This window comes from Hippoglossus stenolepis, chromosome 15 (assembly GCF_022539355.2).
Source record: "Hippoglossus stenolepis isolate QCI-W04-F060 chromosome 15, HSTE1.2, whole genome shotgun sequence".
Lineage (NCBI taxonomy): Eukaryota > Metazoa > Chordata > Actinopteri > Pleuronectiformes > Pleuronectidae > Hippoglossus > Hippoglossus stenolepis.
In genome coordinates, this window is record NC_061497.1 from 23869085 (window position 1) to 23896327 (window position 27243).

General features: G+C 44.1%; 1 protein-coding gene and 1 pseudogene across 1 annotated transcript in view; both read right to left on the reverse strand.

Annotated features, from left to right (window-relative positions):
* The window catches only part of wwc1 (WW and C2 domain containing 1), a 31358-nt gene extending 12557 nt beyond the window's left edge, over positions 1–18801 (reverse strand). The window contains exons 1-9 of the mRNA XM_035178993.2: positions 17908–18801; positions 8379–8488; positions 8061–8264; positions 7798–7874; positions 7235–7314; positions 3291–3420; positions 1213–1359; positions 896–966; positions 567–812 (exon numbers count right to left, since the gene is read on the reverse strand). Of these exons, the coding sequence (XP_035034884.2) occupies positions 567–812; positions 896–966; positions 1213–1359; positions 3291–3420; positions 7235–7314; positions 7798–7874; positions 8061–8264; positions 8379–8488; positions 17908–18026 (1184 nt within the window). The 5' untranslated portion in view covers positions 18027–18801. The remainder of the gene's footprint in view (positions 1–566; positions 813–895; positions 967–1212; positions 1360–3290; positions 3421–7234; positions 7315–7797; positions 7875–8060; positions 8265–8378; positions 8489–17907) is intronic.
* Positions 18802–24932: 6131 nt separating this feature from the next.
* LOC124854880 lies at positions 24933–26603 on the reverse strand (annotated as a pseudogene).
* Between the last annotated feature and the right edge of the window lie 640 nt (positions 26604–27243).

Sequence of the window (27243 nt, forward strand, 5' to 3'; positions counted from 1 at the left end):
ATATTTCTGGTGTCAGCAGGAGAACGCTGGACTACAGGGCTTCCCTTTATGACCTGGCCCGGTGGCGTGTCGGGTTTCAGGATCAGGAGACGGGACACAAAGAGCAACTGAGCTCAGGTGGAGTCTGACCTGAACTCAGAACAACCAGAGTCCTGTTAGAGGAGGAGGAGGAGGAGGAGGAGGAGGAGGAGGAGGAGGAGACGGTTCTGGTTTGATGACTTTTAGGGAAGGAGAAAGGAGGATGGAAGATTTAGGAGAGTAGAGAACATTTTATAATTTTTTTTATGAAAATTACTATTTAAATCAATAAAGCAACTATACAGAGGCAGGTCTTCATTTAGCAGGAGTTGACTTCACGTCAGGCGACCAACAGGCTCTGCAGCTGTTCAGCTGGATATTAACTCAGCAGCTGATGGTCTGATTTCTATCAACGGCAGAGATAATGACTCTCAGGCCGATCGTGGATGTGATTTGGTGCGTGAGACTGAAATGAAGAACTCAAACCTTTACTGAGAACCTAACGGTGGAAAGTTTACATGAATCCTCTGGCCCAGCCGCCCCCTCACCTCTCGGTCAGAGCCTTGCTCTGGTTGTCTCTGGCGGCCTGCAGGTCTCTCTCCAGACGCTTCTTCTCGGACTCCAGCTTCTCGGCGTCGTTGGGCTCCAGCCGGTGACGGGGCCTGACGTACTGCAGCTCCTTCAGCAGCTCCTCCTTCTCGTTGATGAGGATGAGACGGTCTCGCTCGGGGTCCAGCAGCCCCGGCCACGCCTCGCTGTCCAGTTTGGCTATCTGCACCTCGATGGTGGCGATCCTGTGTGAGACGAGGAGAAGGATGGTGAGCGTGAAGGCCAGAGACACACACACTCCTCACTGTCCTGTCAAAGTGACGCCTACCTTCTCTTGGCCTCCTCGTACTTCAGACTCAGACGAACCTTCTCCGCCAGTTTGTTGCTGCTGGTTAGGAACTAAAACAAACAACATGAGGTAAATGTTAAAACACATAAATTCACTGACACGATTCAATGAAGAGTCTGCAGAGGAAACGAGTTCTCAGAATCTGAATAAACAGGGAACATGTACAATACATTCAATTTAAAGCTAAAAGGATTAAAAGCTAAAATGCAGCCGACTTTCTGTCTTTGCTGTGACGTCACCGCTGCCCTGTGAAGTTTCAAACTACGTCTGGTTCTTTCCTGACGCTCCACACTCACCTCTGCAGGGATGTCGGTCTGAGAGCCGGCATCCGAGTAGAGCCGCGGGATGCACAGCTCGGAGTTGGCGAGCGAGGGACTGCTGCCCCACAGATCCTGCTGCGATCCAGAGTCCAGCTGGAAACCGTCCTTCAGCACCGCCAGTTTCTGTATGGACACAAAGTAGATGAGACACAGTGGAGGGGAGTTGATGTGCGGAGACACCACAGACACCACAGACACCACTCGATCAATCTGAGGTCCCTGTGAGCTGCTCAGGTCAAAAGGTCAAAGAAGCTCAAACACTGACGTCCTGAGTTGGAGTCACAGCAGCAGCCACAGTGACACGTTCATCTTTACGGCCATGATGATTTATCTGATACGACTCAGCGGCTGAGGAACAAACTTTATCTTTTCAGACGGGGCGGAAACACAACAAACACCAACTGAACTGAAGCAGAGAAACCGACTCCTCAGTTTGTCCATCTCTCATTTGCCACCAAATCAGATTTGGTTTGATCCGGTTTCGAGCAGGACTCTTGAATCTACAGAACCAAACCTTGTTTTTGTTATTAAGAACTGTCATCATCAGGACCTGACTCAGCCGCTGGCGTGAGGCTGATTCTCTGGTTTAAGCTGGAAACTAACTTTTCAGGTTCTGAACAGAAATTAGGGTCAGAAACCAGAACTGAATCTGTCCAATAAGAGACGAAAAGGAGAATTTGTGTATGCGACATAAACACACTGACATTATAAATGCACACAGACATGAAGACACACACTGAGCTGTCAGCTGCACATGGTACAGGGGGAGGGAGTGCACGGAGCAGATTATGTTTTATTGAAAACATTCTCCTTCCACTGACGCCAGAAGAACCTGCAGGTTTCTCTGATAAGATCTGGTGTTTTACATCTATATGGATTCACTGTATATGAGGGAGTGTATGTGTGTATTTATGACTGGTGTGTAATATGTTTAGAATATTAATGAATATATCTGGTATTTAAATTCTCCACATTATCTGTTTAATATGTCGAGCAGATGCAGAAGTTGATCCTGGAGAAGTTTGATTATTTTCTACTAAATAACCAGAGACACTAAACGTCTGTTTGTCAGTTGATGCATCAGAAGCAAACGACGAGCAGATTTCATGTTCGTCTCTGCAGAGAAAGTTCATCGTCCACCTGCCGCCGAGTCCCATCATGCATCTTTAATAACCTGCGCAGCCGAGGAGGACGAGTTCACACAGGAACACTGTCACACACAGTCGAGGACGGAGGAGGAGGAGGAGGAGAGAGAACTAGGTGGAGAACACCTTTTACACATCAGGACATGATGAGATTGATAATTATTATTATTTTATTTCCTCAAGGTGTTTGTGTGCATCTTTATGTCAGTGAGTTTATGACAGATACACAGATTCTCCTTTTCCTCCAGAATAAAAACAGATTAGTTTCTGGTTCCTGCAGCTTTGTTGAAGAGCTCATTTCACTAAAGAACCTTAAACCCGTTTGTTTCCAGCTTGTTTCTTGCTTTCAGGACAACTCCTCACAGCTCTGCCCCCCCCCCCCTTCCACACGCAGTCATCAGAAACGACTGAGGTGTGACAGTTAAACTCCACCTGCCTCCTGCAGCCTCCACTCATCTCCATCACTACATCTGCCTCAGTGCGTCTGGCTCGTTTTCCTCCCGGCAGTAAAATGTAAAGTGTTTTAACACCAGTACAGATTCTCCTGAGAGTCGTCTGACGCCTTCTGTTCCTTCGCCTCCTTCGCTTGTTTATACTCCTCCTCCTCCTCCTCCTCCTCATAAAGCCTCTATTTTACTCCCCCGTCATGAAGAAGAATCACTGCTTTTCTCTGCTCTTTACTGTCGAATGCTGCAGAGTCAGCCGATCGTTTATCATCCTGCAGATTTCAGCACTTTTCACCCGACCAATAAAACTGAAGAGGAAACAAGCGCAGGACGAGAAGCTCCACACGAACATGCAGGCCGCATCTTTTATTTTGTAAATAAAACCTAAACCAATCCTTTTATTTATTGTATTTAGGCTGAGTCTACTTATTCTTTGTTTCCATGGCGACGACTCTGACTGTACCTGCATGAGTTCCTGTTTCTCCTTCTCTCCGGAGCTGATGGCATCTCGGATGGTGCGGACCTCGCTCAGGATGGCCTGCGCCTCCTGCAGCTTGAAGCCGTACGGAAAGTTCGATACCTTCTGGTCGATCCTGGAGGAACGAGGGAGGGGGAGGGGGGGGTGTTAACAACAGCATCTTATCAAAATATTTAAATCACATGATGGTTCAGTGTAAATGAGAAGATGTTTACATAGGGAACTGGGTCAGTGTCAGTTGGTGATAAACAAACATCAACGCTGTAACCGCAGCATTTTGATAACGAAGTCAACGATCACACGTCATCTCTCCTCACGAACAGTTTCCAAACTTTCTGAGTTACTGTTCGTAACGGACTGGAAACTGTCGAGCAGCAGGAAGGGTTACTCATTTATTTTATAAATACATATTTGAATGAGAACATTTAAATCTTTATCTGTATTGAAACAGTTTCGAAGGTTTGAATTTTATGGGACTTGGCAGAGAAGCTGCATGTTTCATTCCTGTTTGGAGCTGCAAATATTAAATGATCCCAACAAATTTGACAATAAATTAATAATTTACAAGAAAATCAAACACTCAATTGATTAAAGTGCCACTTCGGAATAATCACAAACACTATTTACTGAAAATTCACGTAAACATCATCAAGTTGGAGCAACTATTCGGAAAACTGGCAAAAATTTGGTCCAATATTTTTGACGTCATTAACACAGAAACATGGCGAACAAAAATAAATGTTACAAACCATTAATAATGACTATTGTCGTCTAATTTGTAGAGTGATCTGGATAAGTTGTATATATATATATATATATATATATATATATGTTGCTTCTCCAATCCGACTTAAAACAACATAAAGACACAGGTAATGTGGATTATCTGAGGAGCACATGAATGCATCATGAATCAAGAAGAAGAAAATAATGTGTTATGTTGTTATGTTTCAGTCTTATTCTTGTAACAGATCATTTCTATAAAGGGGATTTTATAGAATCGTTGCTCAGGTGACTCAGGTTGGACTGTGTGTCGTTGGTTTCAGGTGAACATGAACAGTTGAGAACACAATCAGATGTTTGTTCAGTAACTTAAAGGTAAAGATCAGATCCTGGGACGACCCGGGAAAACAAGTGTCACAGGCAGCGGTGGCAGCCGCGACTATGTAAACTCTGTCATCGACAAGTCATGCATGCATCTCAATAACAGGTCCTTCCACATTCTTCAGAGAGGGAAGAGGGGGAGGGACGGAAAGAGAGGAAACAAGGGAGAGAGAGAATGAGGAAGCGAGCGAGGGAGCGAGGGAGGGACTCGTCTGTATCAGACGAAGGAGCGATCGTCTCCGAGTCTCAAACATGAACCTTGTTATTAATGTTTTAATAAATGAAATGACAATGATCTACAACAAACACAGAAAACGCTGAACACATCAAAGTATCAGATTAACGACTGTCGGACGAATGAAAGTGGAATTAAACATTTAATTTGTTTTTAAATGAGAGAAAAGTGAATTCATTGCAGATTCAGTCTTTATTTTGTATCTTGAGAAGCAGCGGCTGCGTCTCCTGCTTCAGAAAACTAAATAAACACAGTGACTCAATCTGGAGATGCACGGAGACCTTTGACCTCTGGGGTTGTTCACGTGTCATGTGAATGTACAGAGCACACGGCCAGAAGTATGTGGACACCGCTTTAGACACAGTGTATTTACTTCCTGTCTCCTGCTTAGTCTGGGTCGGATCTTAATGGTTTGAACTGGAGAAGAACCAGTACAGATATTTGGGCTGATGGGCACCAATCAAGCTGCATTGTGGGAAGTGTAGAATACACAGGTAGAGCCTGACCGATTTATTGAAGAGCCGAAATAGATCAGCCGATATGAGTCTTTCACAGTATTTATGTTGGATGTGAAAACTTGTATTTGACAGATTACAAAGATTCATATTTTATCATAAGAGTTTGATAATGTTAGGAGTCATTAACAACTATTACAAAATATATTTATCAGCTGATATATCACTATCAGAAAATATTGGTCGAGCTTTATTAATCTTGCTGTGAATCCTAAGTAAGGCACCAAATGTGGATTCATCCGCTGCTGGAAATAGTCCCCAACAAATGCACTTTTTCCTCCTGTTTGAGAACAGCTGATTTTTCAAAAGGGTTTGAAAACGACATCTAAGAAATTAAATAGATTTTTAAATATATATATATTAGCCGATATCTCAGTATCAGGGATTTTTCTACTCCCTAATATGGACATCGGGCCTCATCAGTCGTACTCTGGTCTGAACAGTAGAATCAGAGCCGCACACTGTTCCTGTTCTGTGATCAGAAAACGTCACACTCCTCCGCTCCGGTATTTTCTGAAATCTTATCAGGAGCCGTGTGCACAGCAACATTCCAGCCCGGGCCAATTCGTATTTCTGCAAACAGTGATTGGCTTTCGTGCGGCATCTGGTGACTGTAACAGGAGAGGAAAGTCGCAGAGGAATGTGGTCCAACCGCTCTGCCTCAGCTACTCTTTAATCCTCCTGACACCCTCGCTGGGCTGAGCGAGGGAGGACAAACACACCGGACATTCCTGCTCGACTCTACCTCGGACCATCAGCCCATCTACGCAAATTCAAACTCCGAATCAGCGCCGGCCTCCTCCCGAGGCTCGGAGCGCTCTCAGTCAGCTGAGGTGTAGAGGCACCGTAGGTCAGGTGGACTGGGTGTTTCCTCTCACATCCACATTCCTGAGCTGCTGCGCCACTGGTGTGTTTATGGAGGTGTTAGTGTTTAATGATCTAATGGAATGTGTGATAATGCTCCGGCAATAACTGAGGCGATAAGCGGCGGTTTACTGCACGCTCAAATCCCAGAGTGACATTTTTTACAAGTTCAGAACGGCGTTCAGCAGGAGCCGCAGCGGAGGACGTCTCAACGCCTTCATCTCGACTGTACGACGCTATTCCCACGATGCCTCAGTGATCATGTCACAGACGACTGATTAGGAAGAATGAAGATAAGAAGCAGGCAAAGATTCCTAGAAACACGTGTCATGTTCGGGATTTGAGCTGAAAAATAAATCATTCACCCTCCTGCGGATGTGAGGTCTGTTTGGACACCGGGACAGAGGCGCAGTTGTGAAATCCCAACAGCACGTAGAGGGTTTCCTGGCTGTGCCGCCAGTCGGACGCCGCACACGAGGTGTCGAGCGTCACGTTCCTGTCGATTCTATCACCTGCTGCCATATCCATCAGATTTAATCATTTGAAGGATTTCTGTTGCTTTGAGCTTTCAGGGCTGTTCACGCTTGTATTTGTATAAAAGGTTCAGTCGTCTTGAAAAATGTGACACATTTCATCAGTGGCATTTTAAAGACTAAACAATTTAATTGATTATTCAAGAAAAATAATAATAGAGATTAATCAATAATGAATCAGCCCAACTATTCACTGTTTTATGACATTTTAACACGGACATAAATTAATGATGCTTGATACTGACATGTTTCACTCCACTAATTTAAAAAAATGGAAATTATGACTTTTTCTGACTTTCTGAGCCGACAATTCAAAAAGCTAATTCTAATAAAGAAATATAAATCTATGACATAAGCCTTCCTGAGGAGGCTGGTGAACTCTCTCAGTCTTGCTCCTCACAGGTTCTCAGCAGGAAACTTCAGTGGAAGGTGTTTGTGAATCTAAAGTCTGAGGGAAGGTCACGCTAACGTTTGTTATTCAAGTCCGACTCTGACTCTCTTACTTTGCTCATGAAATAAAATTAGGAGCGCCGGCCACAGGATAGAGAGTGAGTGTGTGTGTGTGTGTGTGTGTGTGTGTGTGTGTGTGTGTGTGTGTGTGTGTGTGTGTGTGTGTGTGTGTGTGTGTGTGTGTGTGTGTGTGTGTGTGTGTGTGTGTGTGTGTGTGCGTGCACTTACTCTCTGAGGGTCTCGAAGCCTTGTTCTTTGAACTGCAGCTCCTGCTTCATACAGGCCAGGTCCCTCTTCAGCTTGTTCACCTGAGACACGACGAAGAGGAGGGAAACTGTCAGGGTGTGGGACGATTTGAAGAAGAAGGCTGCGGATGTTTTTATATTAATAAACCTCGTGAAGAAACTAAAACTGTGTGTGAGGCGATTAACAAACTTCTTTGTGCTTAAATCCTACGTTTGATAAAGTTGCATCTCGTAATTCGTCTGAACGGAGAAAGTATTAAAATGAGGAATCCTGAGTTTCTGTGGATCTCAGCTCAAAGGTCATTGGTTCCTACTGAAGGAGAAAGACGTGATGTCACCTCTGAGATGTCCACAGGATATTTATTCATTTTCTTTCACGTCTTTGTAAACTCGATATCTTTGGGTTTTCAGAACTGTCAGACGTGGTTAAATACAGATCAGTCAGTGATGAATATAAAACTGATCTTCAGGCCTGAGGTCAGACAGTTACTGTGTGTTTAACAGATCTGGGATCAGCCAACAGGAGGCAGACGAGGAGGCTCTTACCCGACTTTTAGATGTGGCTATTTCCGCTTTCAGGATATCGGGGTCGTACTTGCTGGAAGACGATGATCTTGAATTCACTGCAGAAGAAAGATGAAGAAAACAAACAGTCGTGTTAAAAAGGCACATTCTTTATATGTTCTCTTCTCCGGACGCAGATGTTCCAGCAGATTTATGGATGAAGAGGTCGTTTCACTTCCTCAAAAGGTCAAAGTGAATTTCATTCAGTCACCAGGTCGAGCTTCCTCCCTCTCCACGGTACTTACAGCTGGTCTGCGACGTCGTCTTGTCCCTCCACGCGTCGTTGAGCTGCCGGTACTCCTGCTGCGCCAGCCGCAGCCTCTGCTCCTTCACCTGGTAGATCTCCTTCTGTGCGCTGAGGGCGTCCCGGGCCACGGCCAGGTAGTCCCGCAGCATGGCCTCCTGCTCCCGCTGCCACTGGGCCCGCGGGTCCTCCAGCTGGGTTTTCTCTGGAAGGACAGGAGGGGGAGAGGAGGATGAGTGGAGGATGAAGAAGAAGAAGAAGAGGAGGAAGAGGGGGGTGTTTCTGTTGTTGATTGGATTTCGTAAAGACGTGAACTCACTGGTGTTGTGGTCGACATAGTAAGCTCCAACGTGGGGGTCGTACGCCTCCTCCCAGCCGATCGGCAGCTCATCCCCAATACAGTCGGCAAACGTCAGAGGCTTCGTCTGCCTGAAGAAACAGAACCAGGGACAGATTCAGAGTCAGTTTCCTCTCCACTGTGATTGACAGCTGAATATCATGTCAGTCATCACCACAGTATTTGACTGAGTGGTTGAAACAGCTCATGACCACGATGTGTGTGAGTTCATCAAAAGCATAGAACCATTGTAAGGTCGATTTATTAAGGAAGTCAGAAGAGAAAAACCTGCGTCCAATCACAATGAGAGAAAAGCATGAATTAACATCTCCATGTGTTTAGTTTGAGAGGTTAAAGAAACATTAAATAATCCTGCAGCTATAATACAAAACTTGATATTATAGATGTTATTATACAGAACTTCACTTCTCATGAAGCCAAACATTAAACCACACATAGGGACAAGTTTGTGAATTGGGTAAAAGATGGATTTATCCAGACTGTTGTCTGAGAGCTGTCTCAGGAGGAGGAGGAGGAGGAGGAGGAGGAGGAAGAGGAGGAGGAGGGTGTGTGTGTGTGTGTGTGTGTGTGTGTGTGTGGGCGGGGGTGGGTTGTCTGGTGTTTCAGTGAGTCCTCTGTTCACCTCGGAGGAAGGGGGGTCTCTTGTCGGTCACAATAGGAGGAAACAGACCCGTGGCATTCCACAGGCAGCACAGACACATCGCCTGGAGGTTTCTGGGGCAACCCTCGACCTCACAGCGGCTCCACTGCAGCCGCCGCTAGAATCAACCACCTTTACATTTGGGTTTGATGCAACCGAGTTCAACCAGACATGAGGGCCAACGTCAGCCAGGCAAATAAGTTTCATATTTATGTTTTCAGATATGAAAACTTTTGTTTTACTGAATAAACAAGGCGTGCATTTCAGTTTTCTTGATAACAACTTGATTTTATGCTGCTTTCAGACATGAACTGAACCACAGACATGTTCCTGACGTGTTCCTCACATGTTCCTCACATGTTCTGCAGGTTCTGTGTGTGAGAACAAATGTCTGAGTCAGTGTCTCTGGATCTTCTCCTGCAGCCTCCTGGTAAAGTGTCTGTAAAACACTGATCTTTCCACAGCAGAGTTTATACGTCATGTCCGGCCTCCTGCTGCTCTACAGGCTCCGCCCCTCGCCTGGATGTTCCCACATGTTCCTGTTGGTGTGAACGGGTTGGACCCGACAACCTGCTGCTGCTGCTTCACAGACACTAATTACAGGAAATGTTTTCAGTTCAAGTCTGAAAACAGCTTTAGGTCAATATATCCGTATGGTTCTGGGCTCTAGTCATCAAGCTACCTGTTCTCAGAGTGCCGGGGCTCCGTCGGCCATCGCAGGCCCTTTGAGCTCTGAGGCTGTGAAGCTCAAGTGGCTATTGAATGACTGGCGGTGAAATGGAGGCCGGGCCGCTGCTGCCAGCTGGTCCTTCGCTGAGAGGGAAACCGGCGAGTTGAGGTCAGCGACTCCCCTCCGCCCGGCGATTAGAGGACAGGATTTAGCGGGTGAGAGGAGAGAGGAATCAAATAATGGGATGCGGACACCCAGCCAGCCAACCAGCCGGCCCTTTTTTTCTCTGGGATCAGCGTTTGGCAGAAAGCTCCCCGTCCTCCAGAGCTAAATTTAGAGCAGAGCTGAGGGGATCTTCTCTGGGCCCCTTTCATTATTCATCAGCTGAAAAAGGAGCCAGTTCGGCAGCGAGTGGCTGCTCAGTGTTTGTGCATCTGCAGCCACGAAGCACCGGAGGCAGCAGAGGAGAGTCTCACTGTGACGCTGCTGCTCGTTGTGTCGAAGGATCGAATCAATCCTTGTGTGAGAATTGAATTTTAAAACTGTGATTTACTACGTTGTAATTCATTATCAGCCTGGGGAGGGGGAGGGGGATCACAGGAGTTATAGTTGTCAACAAACACATCAGGAAACATTTATATTTGCTTATAACTCCAATTAAATTAAATCTTAGACCATTTATTTCATGTTTAAATGAAACTTGAAAGACACCATCTTTGAGAAGCATTTATTTAACGTCTAATTTTATTCTTTAGTTTGGTCCATGTCCCATCTGCTAACATGGAGGAGGAGGGTTTTGTGACATATGCTGCAGCCAGACACCAGGGGGCGATGGAGAAACTTTGGCTTCACTTAAGGGAGACGGTTAAAGGTGGAAACCTTCACACGTGCACAACACACACACACAATAAGACACCACACCTGTAGAAGGAGCCTCATCTCTTCCAAACCTGTTAGAAGTTTTTCTCTTTCAATGTAGTTTTTTGATTCTACAAATAATAAATCAGCCCTGTTGAGAAGTTAAGAGATTAAAATAATAAACGTCAGCCTGAACCGTCACCTGATTGATTGATTATCATCCATCTAGTGAAAACTTGTCAGCGAGGATTGTTTAATCTTCTCTGTGGCTCCAGATCAAATACCTTCTGGCTGCTGGTTGGTATGTTCTGTGTTTCAGTCCAGAGGTTTAATGTCACATGACGCTCTGCGTGGTTTTTAAGAAGCTTATCTGAGACTAAAACTCTGCCAGAGGAAGAAAAAAACGCTGAATTCTTGTGATGTTTTGGCATCAAAGTGGTCGAAAACTGATTTGTGGGATATTAATTCTGGTTTTCACGTCAGCCTTTTGAACCCCCCCGACATGAGCCGAAACAGAGTGCGCACACACACGCACTCAGACACACACCTACACAGGTTCTACACACGGAGGTAAACAGCTCCTGCTCTAATGCAAACTGACAAAGTGTGCGGCGGAGAGCAAACACACAGGGAGTTGAGCTGCATAGCTGAGTGTTGAGTCAGAGAAATGCTCGTTCAGAGCAGCATATAAATTCCTCCGCTGGAGTAATGAGGCTTCGGACAGTTAACAGCCGCTCAAAGTCCAACAGCAAAACTATCACATGCTCAAATAATAATCAATAAAGCTAAAAAAGAAGAGCATTTATCATTTTGAATAAACTACAGCAGAAGTTCGCCTCAGTTTGTCTTTGTCATGACGACGGCGTGTAATCTGACAGATAACATTCCTTTCACCTGATGATTCAACGCGCCGCTGAAGGGCGGAGGGATGATATTACTCTGAGGAATTTACAAGAGGCCGGATTTCTTTCTCTGGAGACAGAGCGTCATTCTGCAGGAACGTTTAATTAGAAGAGAGGATAAATTGAATAATAGAAATGTTTCTCCCGGCTCTACGTTTGCATTTTTTCTTCATAATTCATAAAAAAAGAATCATTAATATCTCTACAATCTTTACGATCTAAGCTAAAATGTTGTTCGTCAATAAACCATAATAAGTAAAGTACTGAGATTGTGTCATAAATTGATAAAATACAAAACTCTGACCTGTTTTCTCATCAGATTTTTCTAAATAAACACAAAAACATATTGAACCAAAAGATTAGAAACTTAATATTTATTAACTTATTTGAACTATGAACCTTGTTTCGTTTTCAGATGTTTCTCTCTGCTCCTCTCTCACCACTCTGACGTGACCACTCGTTATCAACTGGTTTTTCATCGCACATAACGAGACGTGATCGCAAGCGTACGACATAAAGAGCTAGAGGTTAAGTGTGAGTTTATGATTCACAATCTAAACTTCCTGATAATCTAAATAAAGGGTTGTTATCTTCTGTAAAGTTTTCAGAGAAGTAAACAGGTCGACTCAAAACAGAAGAGATGAAATCAGATTGAACCTGGACGTCCTGTACAGCAGCAGGTACTTCAGCTATTCAAACACAGAACATTGGATACGTGCGACTGTTCCTCTGACGGCCCGGGCAGGAAAACACACACACACACACACACACACACACACACACACACACACACACACACACACACACACACACACACACACACACACACACACACACACACACACACACACACACACACACACACACACACACACACACACACACACACACACAAAGCTATCAGTGTCAAAATAAAGCTGGCCGTCTTTCTTCATTCCGAACAGTCCGACAATAATGGGAGATTTTTCACATGACTGCAGCAGTGGATTCAAAGCTGACGGCTCCATGAATCTTTTTCTTTCTTCTCTTTAACACAGAACTTTTCTGTCGTACACGATCAAATCCAAGCGTCAGTGGTTCTGAACCCACTGACAACAATAAAAGTAAAATGCATGTTTTTTGAGGCCCAACAGGAGGAATTGATTTTGCTGACACGTTAATCCCAAACAAACTGAATCACTTGAAATATCAGCCGTGAGGAAACGAAGGAGCAAACGATGAAGCGTCATCGGCAAAGAACTTAAAGTAAGAGAAATACAGTTTCTTCATCTGCGTGGTCACTAGAGGTTTGGACATGTCTCGATTCTTAGATGCATCGCGATGCGGACGTGGACGATTCTGCATCGATGCAAAGACAGAACATAATCGATTCTTGTTGTCCGCCACGTTCATTGTTTTAGCTGCTTTCCACCGCTGAATAATTCTAACACCGCTGCTTCAGGACAGACGCTCATTAAAGGTCCGGTCGTCCTGTGTCTCTGTCGGAGTCGGTTTCCTCCTCACCCCCCCCCTGACCTGCGCTCACTTTACACTTTTACAATAAACAGGACACGTACAGGACTGACATTTACGTTGTGTTTGTTTGATTCTCTACAGTTTATGAGACACATGTTTAAACCTGCTACACAACACGAGACGTGACACAGAGTCAGGACATCAGGGTTAAAGTGAGCGGAACGATCAGGAGACATGATCCGACATCATCGATTAATAACTAATACATGTGATTATCAGTTTGTGTGTGAGGAGGGACAGAGACAAGCAGACACACGCAGACAGAAGAAAAAAGATTATGACTCAACGCTGTGTTTTAACTTCATTGTTGGAGAAGAAGCGACTTCCTGTTTATCCAGGAACATAAATATGAATTCATCAGGTTTTTATAAAGATCACTTCTACATGTTAGTGATTAGAAAGCATCAGAGGAGCAGAGTCACTTGTTGACCTGCGGAGTAATGGGCCTCAGTGCAGTGGCGATGAAAAAGCAGGCGTGTGCAGCAATATTGAAAATTGTGGATGTGAGACATTGAGAAGCATCGAGAATCGTTGACTTCTGAATCGTTATGGAACCGAATGGTGAGGCTAGTGGAGATGCACACCTCTAGTGGTCCAAACAAGTAGGACTGACTTTGACGATTGGAAACATTTAAATAATCTGAACCATGATGTGAAAAGTTTGAATCTGTAACATGTGAAGAAGACAAACACATGATTGGTCTCTGGCTCAAATGTAGCTGAGGTGGATGTGTTCAACCCCCGTAGATGTTCTGCTGCCAACAGGTGGCACTGTGACGACACTGAACACTTGAGAATACTCCAACTTGCATGATGACGAGTGGCTCTTCTGACACGCCCCCTCAGATAAAACGAGAGCAGAAACCGTCATTTCCTACTCGCTCTGGAAGCAGCTGACCAATCACAACAGAGCGGACCAGCCGGCCAATCAGAGCGGACCGGGCTTTATCAGGAGGGGGGGGGGGTCTTAAAGAGACAGGAGCTAAAACTAAGTACTTATACCACCTGAATACGAGCAGAATGACTTCTCTCATTCCAGGTGTAAACGGCGTAAGAGAAAACCGTCGCTCGCTTCTACACTTCCTCTGAATTGTTGTTTCTTTACTAGAACAAATACAATTCAAAACACAAAAGGGTTAAATTAAAATAAACAATCTGTAGACTTTACTGTTCACTTTTGAATTTCAGCATCATTTGTTCATTCGGGAATGAAAACCCCTGGTTTACAGACTCTGCTTGTGTCAGTGCGTGTTCCTGCCTCAGTCTTTCTGCCGTTGTTGGTTACGTATTTTAAAAACTACACTGCAGCTGTGCCTCTGTTCAGATGCTGGTTAACAGTTTGCAGGGCCTCATGCTGCACTTCGACCTCGTGCACCTTGGCAGGCGGTGAAAGGGATTTCAGATGAATCGGGCCTTTGGCTGCAGAGTGTGTGCGCCGCTCGGTCCTTCACGTCGTGTGTGTTTCAGGAATGTGTTGTGTGTTTGTTTGGAAAGGTTTTCTCCCTTCGAGTGTTAAACAACACGAGGAATTTAACTAAGAGGAGAAAGTCTTAATTCCACTCGCCATCTTTTAGACCTGTGTGAGAACGGAAAGCCAAAAGGTCCGTCGCATCACGAGCCAAATTACAAGCTGAGGGTCACATGATCAATCAGGATACAGGACATTTTGTGGCAGAGAACTGACAATTCCAGCGAGGAGCTGATTTAGTCAGATTAAATACCTGACGTTCAAATATATGCAAACCATCCAACCATTTGCATCTCAGATACTAATCACTTCCTGTTGTCAATGTCAGTGAGTTATTCTGACAGTTGCATAACAAGTCCATAGAACTGATGTGACAGCGCTGGAAACCTGCATCGAGAAGCTGTCGCTGCGGAGACGAGGAAACGATCCAAACCGCAGCTTCAGTTCACAGAGAGAGATGAGAACAGCAGCAAACACCAGCAACTTAGTGAAACACCTTTTTAAACGTGGGCTTCAACTGTAGGAATGAAAAGTATCTGACACCTGAGTGCAATGTCCATTATCAAGCGTTAAAATCCTGTGATCCACATCTGAAGAAGCAGCAGGAGATTGTCCAGGTCAGACTCGTTCACTGTGAATTCAATCTTATCTCTTGTCTTCTTATCTATTCTTCTTTAATTTGATGAACACAAAACCAAAGTGGATGCAACGGCAGGTTTTCTATATTTAAGTAGAGAAGAAAAAGATAAAACTCTCAACAAAAATAAAAAACTTGAAAACATGAAACAAAATCCTTTTACTAAACTGAAAAATAAACCCAAAGCTAAAATAATTATGATTTTATTCTGTTGTTTGTGTTAAGATATTTGACGTTTGTCGCCAAATTAAGACAAAAAAACCCCTTTTATTAAGGATTAAAGCTGATTCTTCGTCTTCTGTGCAACTTCATGTAAAACACAGTGACAAAGAAAAGCTAAGTCAATGAGAAAAGAGACCGTTACTGACTCACAGGAGAGAAAAAACAAGCCCTGAGCCTCTGAATTCCAGACATAAGCCATTAAAAGGATTTGGTGTCAAAGTCCGAGGGGTCTTAAGTAACTGGTGAAGATGAAAAACGAGTCTCTGTGAAAATCTGGCCTCCCCATTAACACGGTGTTTTGGTACAAGTGGGTCTGTGTTGAGCAGCGCCGCATGCTTGGTACTCTAAGCCTATTACACTGATGTATTTCTATAAGAGGGGGGGGCGGTGTAAAAAAAAGAGGTAACTCACACCTCCAGACCTGAATTCAAATTAGAGGAACGAAGATGAGCAGGACGTACCTGCGGCTAAAGAAGAGAGTAAATCCAGTTTTCAGGTTCCATCTCCACCTGAACATGTATTTGTGTCTTTAATTAGAAACGGTTTCTTCTCGTGTTCAGTTACACGAGGCATCTATTGCACTTGTGTCCGTCCTGTGAGACGAATCCTCACATGGGACTTTTTTAAATCTTTGTTCGAGTGAGTTGAAAAAGTAAAGCTTAATTGTTCTGACAATCAAGAGGCGTCTTTCACAAAAGGTTCCTCAGACGTGGTCCAGACCAACGGACCAAAATCTAGTCCGACCAGAAGAGGAGTTCTGGGTCTGGATCAAACTGAACATGGTTCTGTTCCAGAGTGAAAACACTTGTTTGGAGAGTTTGGACTTTTGGACCAATCACAGGAAGTAGAGACAGAATTAAACAGTAGAAGAAGAAGAAGAAGAAGAAGAAGCTGCAGTCTTCACCTCTGATGATATAATGTCTGAACCACGAGGACGTTCATTTTCCTGGTCGTTACACTATATATATAATTTTACAGATATTCAAATGAAGACAATTTTTTTCCATGCTCTTAGTTCAAAGACGTAAATTAACACAAAAGCCAAATTGACAACAGCTCAACACAACACACACGCGGTCTACTAACCAATCAGAGTCAAGTATAGGTAGACGCAGCCCACGTAGGTGAGGTAAAACAAAAGTTATCATATCGTCAAACATAGACACTGAAATGATCGATTTTATAAGCGAACTGATAAATCTGCCTCTGACTCGTTATAACACAAGGAAACTTCTTCATTTGTCCGACTAATTCTCCAAATCTCACAGATATTCAAGTCTTTAAATCTTTACATTTAAGAAACCAGATGCAGCTGAGGCACCTGTGGCTTCTTCATCAGGAACGTACAGACGGGACTTTGAATGGGACGAGACACAGCGTTGCTCTAGTTATGATGCAGAGTGTGAGACCAGCTGCATGAAGCACAGGTTTAGTGATGAAGAGCGATGAAGAGCTGAGTCGTGATGAGAGCAGAGGCAGAAAACTCTCCTGCACAAATTCCTCTTATTTGACCTTGAAGCCGAGTCTTTGTCCTTTTGGTGAATTTACTGAATACGTCAGTGAGATCTCGGGGGGGAGGGCGGACGGACAAGACGTTCCCTCTCAGTGTGCGCTCGGCTCATAAGTGATGTCTCATTAGCCTTGAAAGGGGAGAAGGGCTCCTCTGTTTAATTCAATGGAGGAACAACCTGTTCAAAATCATTAGGAAAAAAACTAATGGTGACCGAGCGACAGGAGTCAGTGATTTGAAAACCAGAGGAGAAACAAGACTTCTCTTCAAAGTGGGGATTTACTTATATAAACTAAAGAGTCTGAGTAAAGACTAAAAACAACTCGTCTCCAACTTCCTCTTGTACAAAAACTACAATATTTCAAATACAATCACTTGAGTCAGTGAAGAAGTGATCGAGGAGTGAAGCCGTGGAATCAAGCTCCCACTGATTCACCCGATCCACCAATCACGTGTCAGCTCGGGCAGACGATAGCCGATTGGCTCCAGAACTGACCTGAGCCAGGACATACGACAATAACGATCACCCCTTCGTACAGCTAGCATACAGCCGCTTGTTATGCAAGTTATTCACGTAAAATGCACTGGTATCGGCGTTTGGTATCGGCCGATACACAAAGTCATGCTATCGGAATCTGTACAGGGAAGGGACCAATGGTATCGGTACTTGTTTCGGCCGATACTCACACTCCAGATAACGGAATCGGTATCAAGAAGGGAAAAATGGTATCGGTACTCGTATCGTACAGTTTGCAAAGTATCGTAATGAATATTGGGAAGGGATAAACAGGCTTGGTATTCAGTATCGGTAAGGGACACATGGTATCGCTACTCAGTATCGGCCACTACGTGAAATCCAGGTATAGGAACTGGTATCGGAAAGGAATATATATCAGCACATCTCTACGGTAACGAGCGGTTAAAACGATTAATGTAGATAAATCAGTGAGTGTTGTGACGATGAACCAAATATGAATATGATGTCATCACTACAGTCTCCATAGTGATGGTGTGCAGGGGTCACGTGTGTGTTCAAGGTGACCTGCGGGAGGTCAAAGGTCACGCTACCTGTCTCTGGGGTCGATCCAGCTCGTGCACTGGTTGATGTGGTCGATGTAATAGACTTTTCCATCGAAGTCTCTGGCCTCCTCCCAACCCTCAGGTAGTGGCAACTCCTTCCTGGGCATGTCAGGCGAGTCTCCATGTAATGAACCGCTCTGTGCTCAGAATCCTACCAGCGAGAAACCATCACCTTCATCTTCCTCTTCATCGGCGCCTCCTCCCGAAGCTCCAGGTCTGCGCGAGGAAGGAACGACGACCCGTGATAATCCGGAGAATGTCCCACAGGAGGAAGAAGTTCCCGGCTTCACTGCGGCTTCGACTCGCTCCTGGAACCCGCTCGAGGTGTTTCTGTCTCCGCAGCTTTGCGCATGTTTCTGCAACTTTTCTCCAAAACCGGGAGGGAAACTTTTCCTCTGCGGGAGATTATCCACGGTCCACGGAGCACGGCCGGTGCCGCCGCCGCCGCTGCTGCTCCGTGAGTCGGCTTCAGCACTCAAACTGCCCCGCGTCCTTTTAAAAAGTCCTCGGAGCTGCGGTGGAACCCCGCGGGATGTGCGGTACAGCTCGCGGTGTGTTTCCAGACAGCTCCCCGTCTACAGCAGCTCGCAGCCCGGGCTCGCTCCTCCGTCCTCCTGCCTACAGGCCACCATGTTTAGCAGCGGTAACCGATGCTAGCCGCCAGCCGCGGGGCAACGAACACCGCCGATCCCCGCCGAACACACGGAGGCTCCGGGCCGATCCTCTGCCGCTAAAATCCGCTAAAGTCTGCGGGGAAGTCGCGTGAGAAGTTGCTCGGTGAACCGTGGAGAAGTACCCGGGGAGGAGGGACGCGGAGCGGCGATGAAGTCTTCACGGTCCCGATCACTTCGGCCGGTCCACCGTCAATCACGTCAGCCACCGCAACACGCTTCCGCCTGGCTTTTCACAATAAAACGTTTGTTGACAACTTCACAGTTGGACTTCCGGTCAGAATAAAACCCCAAATTAAATCCGGTTTTAATGTCAAACAGGTTTAAACACACAAGGACTTTCCTGTGCTGTACTTCTGCAAGTATTCGTGTTAAACATGTTAACATATATAAAAAGACGGAAACAAAACCTCAATATATAAAAAACTATAAGCACCAGGGCAGGGGTTCTGCAATATGTTGTAAGTAATAGTTATAAATACACATTATACCTAAAAGTCTTTTAATTATACCATGAATAATACCAACAAAATCAATTAATATATATGATTTTAAGACTGGTACAGTATTTGATTATACAACCTTTATTTAGAAATCATTGAGGGGTGACCTCAGGTGTTTTGTTTCTTTTCTTCTTATGTGTTTATTCAATTTGATTTTATTTGAATGGCGCCAAATCATAATATACATTATTATCTCAAGGCTCTTTACATAGAAGCTCGAGACCTTTAACATTATAGAGAAAGCTCTGAAGACTGTGGAGAGAAAAAACTCTGATCAACAGACTCAATGTGGACGACATCTGTCTCAACCAGTTGGGTTGAGCAAAGAAAAATAGGGAAGAGAGGAGATGGAAGAGGGAGAGAGGAGAGAGGAGAGAGGAGAGGGGAGAGAGGAGAGGGAGGGGGAGAGAGGGAGAGAGGAGAGGGAAGAGGGAGAGAGGAGAGAGGAGAGGGAGAGAGGAGAGAGGAGAGGGAAGAGAGGGAAGAGGAGAGAGGAGAGAGGAGAGAGGAGAGAGGAGAGGGAAGAGGGAGAGAGGAGAGAGGAGAGAGGAGAGAGGAGAGGGGAGAGAGGAGAGAGGAGAGGGAGAGGGAGAGAGGAGAGAGGAGAGGGAAGAGGGAAGAGGGAGAGGAGAGAGAGGAGAGGAGAGAGAGGAGAGAGGAGAGAGGGAGAGAGGAGAGGGAGAGAGGAGAGAGGAGAGAGGAGAGGGAGAGAGGAGAGAGGAGAGGGAAGAGGGAAGGAGAGGGGAGAGAGGAGAGAGGAGAGAGGAGAGAGGAGAGAGAGGAGAGGGAGAGGAGAGAGGGAGAGAGGAGAGAGGAGAGGGAGAGAGGAGAGAGGAGAGAGGAAGGGAGAGAGGAGAGGAGAGAAAGGAGAGAGGAGAGAGGAGAGGGAAGAGGGAAGAGGGAGAGAGGAGAGAGGAGAGGGAATAGGGAATAGGAATAGGGAATAGGGAAGAGGGAAGAGGGAGAGAGGAGAGAGGAGAGGGGAGAGAGGAGAGAGGAGAGAGGAGAGAGGAGAGGGAAGAGGGAGAGAGGAGAGAGGAGAGGTGAGGTGAGGGAAGAGGGAGAGAGGAGAGGGAATAGGGAATAGGGAATAGGGAATAGGGAAGAGGGAGAGAGGAGAGAGGAGAGGGGAGAGGGGAGAGAGGAGAGAGGAGAGGGAAGAGGGAGAGAGGAGAGAGGAGAGGTGAGGTGAGGGAAGAGGGAGAGAGGAGAGGGAATAGGGAATAGGGAAGAGGGAAGAGGGAGAGAGGAGAGAGGAGAGGGGAGAGAGGAGAGGGAAGAGGGAAGAGGGAGAGGGAAGAGGGATAGAGGAGAGAGGAGAGGGAAGAGGGAGAGAGGAGAGGGAATAGGGAAGAGGGAGAGAGGAGAGAGGAGAGAGGAGAGGGAAGAGGGAGAGAGAGGAGAGGTGAGGGAGAGGGAAGAGGGAGAGAGGATGGGAAAAGGGAATAGGAATAGGGAAGAGGGAAGAGGGAAGAGGGAAGAGGGAGAGAGGATAGGGAATAGGGAATAGGGAATAGGGAAGAGGGAAGAGGGAAGAGGGAAGAGGGATATAGGAGAGAGGGAATAGAGGGAAGTTATGCTGTGTTGTCTCGTCATGGACACACTGAGACAAATTCCAACTAACTGAGTTGTGTGGCAATAAAGTATTATATCCATTTAAATTACACAGATAAAGAAATAGGAGAAAAGGTCCACAACAAAAACAAAACATGTCATGATTGACAGAGTCATGTTTGAGAGCCGATACTGACTGAGTAGAGTACAGTACAGTATATTACATTAGAGTAAAGTATAGTATATTACAGTAGAGTATAGTAGAGTACAGTGCAGTATATTACATTAGAGTAAAGTAGAGTACAGTACAGTAGAGTTCAAAGATCTCCACAGTTTCCTGTAATAGGAAACATTAAGCTCACAGCGGCCTCTGGTGGTCAATGTGTTAAAGTTCTGCTGGTTCTGTAACAGGTTGAATTCTAATGATGATTCTTTGTCACGTTTATTTAAATATTCTCTGATACAGTAAGAATCTCTAACTCGGTGAAAAACATGGTGATTAAATGATGACATCACAAAATAAATGACTCGTTACACAAAGTTTGAATTACATGTCAGTGCAGTTTCACACTGACGCCATCATGTGCAGCGTGTCAGCATCACTACGCACAGACTGATCTGTTCAGGTCAAAAACAAAAACTCTTGTTTCGCTTCAGATCGTATAAATCTCTCATCTGAACAGCTCCATATATTAATATTAGTGCAGGGTCATAGCGCCACCTACTGATCAGTGTGAAAATTAAGTTGTTGTAACATTGTCCAATTGACACAAAATTGCTCACGCTACATCAGAGCCCCTACTTGAACAGATCTATTAGTCTGTATGTAATAATACTGATGGCGCCACCTACTGGCAACAGGAAATAAGCTTTGTTTTACAACTATCATTCAAATTACATAAAACGTTCACAGTGTGATGTGCAATTGATAGCGTGGACCGTAATGAGCAATTAGCAGGCAAGGATCGACGTCACGTGACGGACGCAGGAAGTGAAGCGTTTGTCCTTGCCGCAGTGCGCAAAACACATGCAACGTGGAGACGTGCGCTTAGTCATTGATCGCTCTCTCCACTAACTGCAACAGGCTTCAACGTGCGTGTGCTCGGGCCCGTTCAGTGCTGCTTTGCAGCCGTATTTATTATTGTAACCCAAATGAATTGGCTTTTTGAGGGCTTCAACATGCTCCAATCATTACCAAAGTTTGCAGAAAATTAGAAAGTGGTGAAAATCTACGTATTCTGGAGTAATTTTAAATGGGCGTGGCAAAATGGCTCAACAGCGCCCCCCGCGCCCCCTGGAACACGTTCACATTGACCGATCTTCACAAAAATCGAGGTGCACTTTGAAAAACGCAACAGGAAGCCCGCCATTTTGCATTTAGTGGCCATTTTTCACATTTTTCACATTTTTCACATTTTTACTTTGACAAACTTTCATCAGATCAACTTCAAATTGGGATGAGTGTCATCTCAACAAGACGGAGATAAAAACTACCTCAAAGATCGATTGTTCGTCACACGGTGTGACCGTGGCGTGGCGTCAAGGTTTGATTACACGCCATCAAAACACGAGGTTCTGTATCTCGGACATACATGGACCATGAATCCTTTGATGCTGAGCCGTCAACAAACAACTCCACTCCTGCATTATCAGCATCAAAGGATTCAACAACAAATTAAAGCCCTCAAATTCTCACCAAAGCATGTGCTCAGGCCAGTTATTATTATTTATTATTATAATATTTGCCAGTTATTCAGGCAAATGAATTGGCTTTTTGAGGGCTTTAATTTCTGTTGTTATTTGTATATTTTTAATAAACCTAGATCAATTCAAGTCAGTTTTTTTTTTGTCAAGATCCAAAGGGACACTGAGTAAACATCCTTTGTATATCTCTTTCTCTCTGTCTTGTGACCACTAGGTGGAGCAGACGCGCTGAAAATAAGTAACCTCAACATATCAATTAAACTTTATTCAAATAGCATATTTCAAAGTAATCAAATGCAATTCAAATTGCTTTTCTTCCTTTTCTTCTTCTTCTTCTCGCTCCTGGCAAAATGACGAGGTCTGGGACCTCGGGTTCAGGGTCACCGACGTCCACTTCAGGGTCTGGGACCTCGTTTTAATTATTATTGTTATTATTATTATTATTATTATTATAAATAAGTCACATTGTATAAATATTACTGTAGCATGTTAAATTCAAAGGAAGATAACTCTCCACATTATAATACCTATTAATAACTACGTTTGGACACCAATAATCAACTTTTCTTATTCTGACATTATTTTGATCATCATGATGCTAATAGAATATCAACAAATCCACATTATGTTATGCCTCAAACATTCCCACCAGAATTTCAAAACGTTATTGTGAAATATATATAATGCTTGATGCAACAATTTTTCTTTTGAATTTTGCAAAAGCTATAAGTCTTACTCTTCCATTTTGTTTAATTTCTACATTGATTTAGAAAACAACAGCAACATGAGTTCTTTCAAACACATTCATGTCAGTGTAATTATAGATTTCTGTCTTTACAAAGTGAGAACTGAATATGTGTGATAAAGGAAGGTCAGTGTTTGATTGACAGCTGATCTCTGTGCGGAGCAGAAACGTCACAGAAGAAATAGTATATAGATTCATTTGTTTTAAGAATTGTGCAACACTTTATTCTGCTAAAAACCTAAATTCCCCTCCCCATCTTCTCCTCGATTAAACTCTTTCCCCTCCGAGAGCTGGGACCTTGAGCACATCACTTTTAATCTCGTTAAAGAAAAGCAAAACATTGTGATTGATGCAATATCTAAGAGTATGTCACTGAGAGTCCTGCTTCTTATGTGACTAAACCTCTTGTAAATGTCCAATGTCCACCAGGAGAAATATCCATCTCTTCATTGTAATCTTATATTCAGAACTTCAGGTGTTTACGTATCCGACAGAGAAGCTTCTATCTGCTATGAAGATTATTATGATCGTCTCTTTTTTAGCAAGTTACCTTCAGGTGGATCGTTGGTTTTATATTAAACTGCATCAGCCGTGTGACGTGGACATGATGAGTGATCGTCTTTCAGCATCATACTGTACCCCAGGTGTTCGAGACTTTCAAATAAATGCTCTTTCACATGGGCCACATCTGTCATTTGTGTGTGTGAGTGTGTAAATTACAAGTTTAGTCGACACAAGGGTTTTTTGTTTGTTTTTCCTGATGGGAGATATATTTGTTCAGAACGTGTTTTACATCACGTAGTTCCATTCCTGCACTTATTTGAGTTATTCAAATGGTATTTTTCAGCAGCTGAACAAGTTTGAATTCAGGTTGATTTATTTACAAGTGACAATTCACATTAACTAACATGCAAACACAACAGAGACAAGATTAGAAGAAGACAATTTAAAGTCAGGAAGCAGAGTTTAAAACAAATTTCAAACAAAGTAAAGGATCAAAAAGAGAATAAAGGAAATAAAAAGGATAAATCTTCATGAAAGATAAGTTGAAGGATGAAGTAAAACAAATAATGAATGATAAAATTAGAATAGTATAAAACACAGTGATGTTGTAAAATAGTTTATTCAAAAGGCACAAAGTACAAAGAATAAGTAGAAAATTAGAGAAAAATCTAATTAAAAAATACATCCTACTCTCAGTGCTGTAAAAGGTTAGCCTACTGTATACAAATGAACTTGGTATTAACATGAACATGGCTTCAGTGTAACAAGGAATCAACATGCGAGGTAATGACAAAGACGTTCAACAACAACACAAAGTCATAGGTTTACTTTTCTGGCAGACAATGTTCCCAACGAGCTGCATCCAGGGTCCAGCTGAGCTCGGCTCGCCTAGTCTTGTTTTCAACTTCCTTTAACTTCCCTGTTATAGGCTAACTTTTGCAAAAAAAAGTGTCAACATTTCCAAAATTCCTGAGCTTAACTTCCCATGGAAAGTTTCCAGAAAGTTACCGGAAATGTTCCGCCCCTTTGCAACACTAATCAGGATCGATACAGGTTCTAAAACATCACACAACCTGATTTCTGCTTTGATTTAGAAAACAACAGCAACATTAGTTCTTTCAAACACATTCATGTCAGTGTAATTATAGATTTCTGTCTTTACAAAGTGAGAACTGAATATGTGTGATAAAGGAAGGTCAGTGTTTGATTGACAGCTGATCTCTGTGCGGAGCAGAAACGTCACCACGACGAACTTTGATCAACAAACATGGAGACAAAAGAAGTTCAAGATTTAAACACAGAATCTAAATCACTGCTTTTAATGACTCGAGTCTATTTGAGTTTACAGAACTCAGCTGTGTCTCCAGAATAAACCCAAACTCCAGCATAGAGAGGCTGAGTGAATGTGGTCTGGACTCTGTGGAGGAGAGTCATGGTGTCAGAGACTCTGTAGAAGGACAGAACACCTGCACTGTGATCCAGGTACACTCCTACTCTGGAGGACACAGGACCTGACACTGGAGTGTTGATGCTGTTGTAATAAAAGATATATCTGTTTCCATAACAATATAATGACCAAGATTTATCATTGTATCCAAATCCACATTCACCTCCTGCTCTGCTGATATTCTTGTATGTGACTGCTACACTAACTCCTCCTCCCACCCCCCACCTCCACCTCCACCTCCCAGTAACAACGTCCAGTCAGACTCTCTCTACTCAGGACCTGACAACAACCAGTGAATCTGTCTGGGTGATTAGAATAAGACTGATCTTCACTCGTACATGTTACTTTTCTGTTTCCCTCAGATAATAACAGACGTCTGTTTGCTGTGTTTGGATCCAGTGTGATTTCCTGTGAATATCTTAAGAAGTCAGCTCTGGTCTCTGGCTCTGGTTGTGGCAGTAAAACATCCACTTGAGACACAATCTGTAAAATCTCTGTCTCTGTCTCACTCAGAATGTCCTGTAGTCGACCTCTGACCTGGGACACAGCTGCTGTCACGTCCTCAAAGTACCTCAGAGGACGGATCCTGATGCTGGATGAGTGTGTAGATTCACTGAGTGGTGACAGTGAGGGGTAGTTGTGTAGAAACTGGTTGTGATCCTCTGTGTCTGAGAGCTGCTTCAGTTCATGGTCTTTCCTCTTCAGCTCAGTGATCTCCTGCTCCAGTCTCTCCTGAAGCTCTCTGACTCGACTCACTTCAGTTTCCTGCTGGGATCTGATCTGCTGCTTCACATCAGAGCTTCTTTTCTCCAGCAGACGGATCAGCTCAGTGAACATCTTCTCACTGTCCTCCACTGCTTTATCAGCAGAGCCATTGACGGCCTCCTCCTCCTGTTGAAGCAGCTTCACATCTTTCTCTGTGTCCTGGACTCTCTGCTGGATTGTTTGTCTCCTCAGCCCGAGCTCTCTCTGCCTCTCAGTCCTTTCTGCTGCAGCTGACACTGTGTCGTGGTCTTTATGTTCATCCATAGAGCAGAGATAACAGATACACTGCTGATCAGTGCGGCAGAACATCTTCATCACCTCATCGTGACGAGAGCAGATGTTCTCCTGGAGCTTCTCCGAGGGCTCCACCAGCTTGTGCTTCTTCAATGGAGCTGACTGAAGATGAGGCTGGAGGTGTTTTTCACAATAAGAGGCCAAACAATTCAAACAGGACTTGAGAGCTTTCAGTTTCCTCCCACTGCAGACATCACAGGCCACATCTTCAGGTCCAGCATAGCAGTGATCAGCAGGAGCAGCTTGGAGTCCAGTCTTCTTCAGCTCCTCCACTAAATCAGCTAACATGGTGCCCTCAGGACAGGCCTCGGTGTGAAGGTCTCTCTACACTGAGGGCAGCTGTAGCTTCCTCTCTCCTCCTCTTTGTCCCAGTGGGTGTTAATACAGCTCATACAGTAGCTGTGTCCACAGATAGTAGTCACCGGATCCTTCAGTAGATCCAGACAGATCGAACAGCAGAATCTTTCTCTGTCCTGTTGATTTTCTTGCTGCGCCATTTCAGCTGGTGCCAGAGACTGTAGAACAGTTTCACTTCCTCTGAACAGGAACAGGTCTCTGCTCCTCCCTCTCGTTCACTTCCCTGCAGTGACTCATCTCCCACAGTTCACAGCTTGTTGTTCACTGGTTCTTACACTTACACGTCTGTGAAGGGAGGAGACACAGACATGTCCTGACTGGGAGGAGCTGGTTGTGTTTGAGGAAGAAGTTGTTGGTGTTTCAGGATTTACTGCATTTCACAGCGGCCTGTTCCCACCTGGTGTTAAGAGGAGATTCAGTGAGAGGCAGAGTGTGTTCTCCTTCATTCACAACACACAGTAACAATTAAAGTCAAATCAAATAGATGCATTTAATAATAATAAATCACATCTTTATTTATAATTATGATAATTATTATAACCATAATTACCATTATTTATATCTTCTATCACTCTCTCTCTCTCTCTCTCTCTCTCTCTCTATCTTCCTAAATTGTTATGATGTTTTTGAGAAAAGATTAATTAAATTGTTATTAATTTTACATTCATATATGTATAATTGTCTTCGTTTCCAATATGTCATAACCTTGAAAGTTGGAAGAGGTTTCAATGTATATTTATATATTTAATATTTCAAGCAATTCTGCAGCTATATGATAAA